The 6000-nt window shown below is 39.8% G+C and overlaps 1 protein-coding gene across 1 annotated transcript in view; it reads left to right on the plus strand.

Annotated features, from left to right (window-relative positions):
• The window catches only part of nt5dc1 (5'-nucleotidase domain containing 1), an 80578-nt gene extending 74778 nt beyond the window's left edge, over positions 1 to 5800 (plus strand). Inside the window, exon 12 of the mRNA XM_085432910.1 lies at positions 3582 to 5800. Coding sequence (XP_085289036.1) covers positions 3582 to 3694 — 113 coding nt within the window. The 3' untranslated portion in view covers positions 3695 to 5800. The remainder of the gene's footprint in view (positions 1 to 3581) is intronic.
• The last annotated feature ends 200 nt before the right edge of the window (positions 5801 to 6000 follow it).

Below are 6000 nucleotides of genomic sequence, written 5' to 3' on the forward strand. Positions count from 1 at the left end.
TTTTCCTTGTTTGAGGTGACCAAATACTTATTTTCCACCCTGATTTACGAATAAATTCTTTACAAATCCTACCATGTGGATTCATGGATTTTTTTTTCACATTCTGTCTCTCACAGTTGAAGTGTACCTCTGGTGCAAATTACTGACCTCTGTCATCATTTTAGGTGGGGGAACTTGCACAATCGGTGGCTGACTAAATTATTTTTTGCCCCACTGTATTTTTCTATGACAATGGGTTCCTTTTACACTCCTATGCAAAAGTGAGCTACCTTTCTTTTCTTTACACAGTGGGGGAAATGATCATTTGACCCACTGCTGAATTTGTAAGTTTGGTTACTTACAAAGACAGTTTCTGATTTGTATAGTAGAGAAATAGAATATCAACCAAAAATACTAAATAAATATACATAAATATTATAAATTCATTTTCATCTCACAGAGTGAAATAAGTGTTTGATTCCCCGAGCAAAACATGTCTAAAGAGAAACCCTTGTTGGCATGCAAAGCAGTAAGACATGTTTTGTAAGTGGTCACCAGGTTTGACCTAACACGAGGTTTGTTGTATTGGATCATTGTTATCGTGTTCTGGCTGAGGGGAGGAGCTTCTTGTCCAAGATTTTAAGGTACTTGGTCCCGTCGATTGGCCAAAGTATAATGCTTCCAATTCCATGCTTGAAAGTGGGGATGGTGTTCTTTGGGTCATACTCAACTGTTCTTTTATTCTAAACGCAATGGATCGAGTTAGTACCAGAGAGCTTGATTTTAGTTTCTTCTGACCTCAGCACTGTCTCCCAAGCCTTTTCGGAATCATTTAGCTGTTCACTGGCAAACTTAAGATGTGCCTGTACACACGCCATCTTTAGCAGAGGGACCTTGCAGGTGCTGCATGATTTCAGTTCATTATAATGTAGAGTGGTGTTCTTGGGGACTGCGGTCCCAACTTCATTTATATCATTAAAGAGCCCCTCCATCTTTCTCATGTTACTCCTTGCACAGATTTTTACACCGAGGGTGATTGATTGCCATGTTCTATTTCTTTCATTTCCAAATAGTTTTACCTGATCAATTTTAGAGGGATGTTTTTGTTTGTTTGTTAAGCCACTTAACATTGACCCATGAATCACTCAAACATAAAAATGCCACTTCTTTAGTTGAATCCTAGCCTTGAAGTTGATTAAGCTACCAGTCACTGAAGCCTTATCAAAAAAGGTCTTGGTAAACACTGGGTTTTAATTATTTATAAAAAAAAAAAAACAGGTACAGGTAACTCTGTTCTAGTTTATATACACATATGGTAAACAAACTGAGAATCAAACTTATTGTGTTAAAATTGTAAAAAAAAAAACTACATCCTTTAGGTATACAAAAAAGTCCTCGTATCAGACATCTCCATTATTCTACTTCATCAGAGAAACATTCACATGAACCCAAACAAGGACAGAAGCAGACACAGATGTGCAGCCAAAGTTAAAATAACTCTTACCAAGCAGCAGTGTGCTGCAGAGCAGATCCTGGGAAAATGTGATCTGCGGTTCCCTCATCAAAGTGCAGGTGTCCACAAAGGTTGCCAAGAAATGTCTTTTTTGATGTGTTGCATTGATGTTATCCTGGCGTGTGTGTGTGTGTGTGTGTGTGTGTGTGTGTGTGTGTGTGTGTGTGTGTGTGTGTGTGTGTGTGTGTGTGTGTGTGTGTGTGACCTTCCTGTGTAATCTACTTGGAACAGTTTGTATTGTGACTGCACAAAAACCACAACACTGTTTGACTAAATATCATGTCAGGCCTGGGTTATGGTCTCTGTGAACTAGTTCTTAAGAAATGTTTGTCCACCACATGGGAAATCCAGTGTTTATTCTCATTGTCAATGGTGAAAAGTAGGCTCTTATGCAGTTGGGGACGTGGTTATGATGGCACGCATTTTCAGACTTGTTCTACAGGCAGACACGACAAAATGTCACATGTGCATGAGTAACAAAGGGAAGAAAAGGAAGGCTAATAATAATAATAATAATAATGGATTGGATTTATATAGCGCTTTTCAAGGCACCCAAAGCGCTTTACAATACCACTATTCATTCACTCTCGCATTCACACACTGGTGGAGGCAAGCTACGGTTGTAGCCACAGCTGCCCTGGGGCAGACTGACAGAAGTGAGGCTGCCATATCGCGCCATTGGCCCCTCTGGCCAACACCAACACTTCTAGAATTAGAAGTGCAGTTCTAACTTTGGGCTCCTCTCCCACCTTCCTGCACCATTGGCCACTGTGAATGTCAAATCATCCCATTGTTAAAGCTAACGGGTGATGGGGATGTTTAAATCTTTACCATGGACTATATATAGAAGAAGGGATGGGCCTACATGATGAAAGGGGAAGCAAATGTGGACGTGCCTAACATCTGCATTATTTATAATGGCCAGCAGGTGGCGACTCTTCTGGTTGGATAAAATAAATCTAGGATTTTATGGGAAGATTACCCTTCAGCTCCCTTGCTCTATGACCTCAATAAACCCTTTCCTAATGTGTCTTTGGGTTCAGTGGCTATTTTAAATTCTTACTGAATATGTTTGAAATGTATTTTGCAAATTATGAAACCCACTGTAGTCAAAGAGGATTATAAAGCAGGTATGGTTCAGGGCTGGTCTATAGGAGACATTATGGTGTCTTCACGAGTTAGTATCCTAACCCTAAGCCTCAGCAATATGCTCCTTGATCTTGGAGAGCAAAAAATTATTCCAAGCCTTAAAAGCTATTTTTTGTCTGTCTCTAAAAGTAACAGAGTTAGGGTTAGACAAAACCTGAGCTCAGTGTTAAGATACTGCCAGTTCATGTATGTACAGGTATGTTTGTGAAAATTCTCAATCATCTAGGTCATTGTAGTCTAAGGAGCTTGGAAAGAAAAGTATCTGGACTTCTTTACATTTCTTGAAGATATTTCATCCGAGAAGCTTCTTCAGTTCTAAGAACAACTGGTGCTGTGTCCCAGATTTTAGGCGCTATAATCCCTATGGGAGTGTACCTAAGGCTATGTCCACACTAGCCTGGATAAATTTGAAAACGGCTTTTTCGTCTGAAAACGCTCCGCGTCCACACTATTGTTTTCAGTCGTTTTCACAGAGTTGTGCGTCTGCATTGAAACGGCCGAAAACGCTTACGTTCCAGTACTGCGCATGCATGAAACGTGGTCACATGACTGCATCACATGACTAAAATGTGTCATTGTTTTCGAAAAGGCTCCGGGTTCACTGTCCACGCTGCGACGCGAAAACGGCGTTTTCTAATGTATCCGCTTTGGAGAGCGTTTTCAAAACGCAGCGTTTTCCTTGAACGAAAACGCTGTCTCAGTGTGGACGGAATGCCAAAACGGAGAGAAAAAAATGCGTTTTCAAATGAAAACGTATTAGTGTGGACATGGCCTAAGAGGGTCATGGACCCCCTACTGATCCTCTACCTAATCACAAGAGCCAAGGAGTGAAAACGGGTGTGGGTCACAATCAGCCAAGGTTTCGGGTGAACCCATTGTGAAACCAACCAATTGTGATCACTTGCAGCTGACTTTCCTATTTGATTTTTCCTTTTTCTAGATCTGCCTCTGGATTACAAGTTTCCCAGGTTTTCCCCTGATAAGCCCTGCACCACCGGCTATTACCCTAGACCCCCGGATTCTTTGCTGAAAAGGTGTGAGAGTATGTCATAAAAGAAAAGAAACGGAAAAATAAAATCCTCCCTTACCCCTTCTCAGGAGAGGAATGTTCCTCCATTTATGCCCGTAGTTCCCCACCTGACCCCACCATCATCTATGGAGCACAGAAAACGTCCACTTTTCATCCTTTCAGAGAAACCATGTGAATGTAAGCCACAGTATCTCTCTGTAATAATGCATACATTTGAACATTGTTTTGTGGTTTAGTGTACGTGGAAATACGACAAACTAAGTGTGTGAGCGTGTGTGTATCTACATTCAGTAATGATACGGTGTTCTTATTGTTTTATGTGTGTGAGGCCTTCTCTTATTTTCCTTGGTAAATTGTTTCAAAATCTGAAGAAAAATCAAATGTTTTGCCCTCTTTTTCCTGAAGTTATTACCTCAAAAATGTGATTGACTGTAAGCAAAACAGGAGTACCTATCCCTAAAGATCTGTTGGAAATATTGTGTGAGTATTTCTGTAAAACAGTATTATTGTGTAGTCCTCTCTTCTGGATATGGTTTCACTGTATGCATTTTAGTAACCTTAACACGAGATTTAAGGTCTGTTGTTCCTACTGTGTCAGTTTAGTGGAAGATGTTACTCTTCAGGTCATTGTTGCTAAAGAACTAGCACAATACTGTCCTTTGTGATGGTTGTTTCAACAACAAAAAAACAAAAAAGAAAAAATCACAACTTGGGGAAACAATAATAATATGACTGATGATGACTATGCTAGATGTTCTTTGTATTACTTTTGTTGCAACAGTGAAATGTGCTCTTTGAGTGTAAAAACGTGGACTTCTACTTGTGCTTCATTTGTATTCAGATTGAGGTATGCTTTAACCGACTTCTGAATGGTTATTTTGTCGGTGTGCATAGACAGGTTGTGCCATAATATTTAAGGAACACTCGGTTTGGGAAGACTCCGCAAAGTCACAGAAGATTGGCATCAGGTTTATCTTTGTGCATCCAGGAAGTGTTTAGCATAACTTAGTACCAAGTATCCCTGGTGCACAGTGAAGACCTTTAGTTGTTTGCAGGGATCGCAGTAAGCAAGACCTAATTTTGCCAGGGCTAAACTCTGTTTAATAGAATTTATGCTGGGTTCAGATCACTGATACATGAAAATAGCCAGACCAGAATGATCTTGAGTGTCTCACAATACTCCAGCAGAAGTACTTCTCACCTCTTCTGTAATGCTGACCCATAGCCCAAAGCACTCTTCCAAATGTAACAATGCGAAAAACAAGATAAAACATAGACAACCCATGCTTTTCTTTGGATATGATCTGTGTACTTTCTTTTTTCTTTTGTTAGCCTTCGATTCATGCCAGTTATTTGTTTCTGTTCTGGTGCATGTTAAAGGGTCTCCATTGAAGGGGATAAAAGCCAAATGTGAATCGGCTACAGTTTGTGAACACTTAGATTGCATGTGGTACCTTTGCACATGACTTTTCTATCTATCGTGCCAAATCGAGAATTCTTCCATGTCTTCTATCAGATGATTTAGCATCATCTCTTCAGTACAGTTCACTCTGTTTGGATTAATCATTTGCACAATTAGGGTAGCTATCATTGCTATAGGGAAGGCAGCAGAATGGCATGGAATTCATGAGGTAGGCCTACTATGTGAATTTCAATTCCTTAGGTTTTGTGCCAAAAAGTAGATGCTAGTTTGTGCTAACCTGGACCCCGACCTGTCTCTATGCTAACCTCACAAAGATGATACTGGTCTAAATCTTCTTATCTGGCTTTGATAAAGTCAAACAATAGGATTTCCCAAATGGCAAAGTGTTCCTTTACAGTGGCCATCATCTCACAAGTGAAGACGGTATATTTTGATAATGAACAGCATCCAGCTGGCAGCATGTAAGTGAGATTGGTCATCCAAAGTGAATTATTACTTGTGCTGTGTGTGCAAGTGTTTTATGCATACAGCTGTAGTGATTGTACTCTTTGTTTCTCATAGACCTGGAAGATTTGACATGCGCATTTGCCTTATGTTGGATTCATTTGTGCTCTTAAGTTCTTAAAACCACAGGGAAAGTTCACTTAAGTGTTCAAGTGTTGGAAGTATTGTCAAAGAAATAAAATGTTCTTTGATTTTCTTACAAGTTGTTTGAGATTTCTTTGCAAACTGACGACTTTTGCTGCACAGATTCCATTAAAATTCAAAAAAACACATTAGCACAAACATGATAAGAGCAGCTGAGTGACTCCAACTCCCATCTGTGTGGAACATCAGACAGCAGTTGGCTACTACTGCCTAAAGTCATATTCATAGAGTCTAGGCTGTAATCTTAATTTTTAATGC

This window comes from Copadichromis virginalis, linkage group LG15 (assembly GCF_057382275.1).
Source record: "Copadichromis virginalis isolate Kocher_CV1m ecotype Utaka linkage group LG15, C_Virginalis_male_GT1.1, whole genome shotgun sequence".
Lineage (NCBI taxonomy): Eukaryota > Metazoa > Chordata > Actinopteri > Cichliformes > Cichlidae > Copadichromis > Copadichromis virginalis.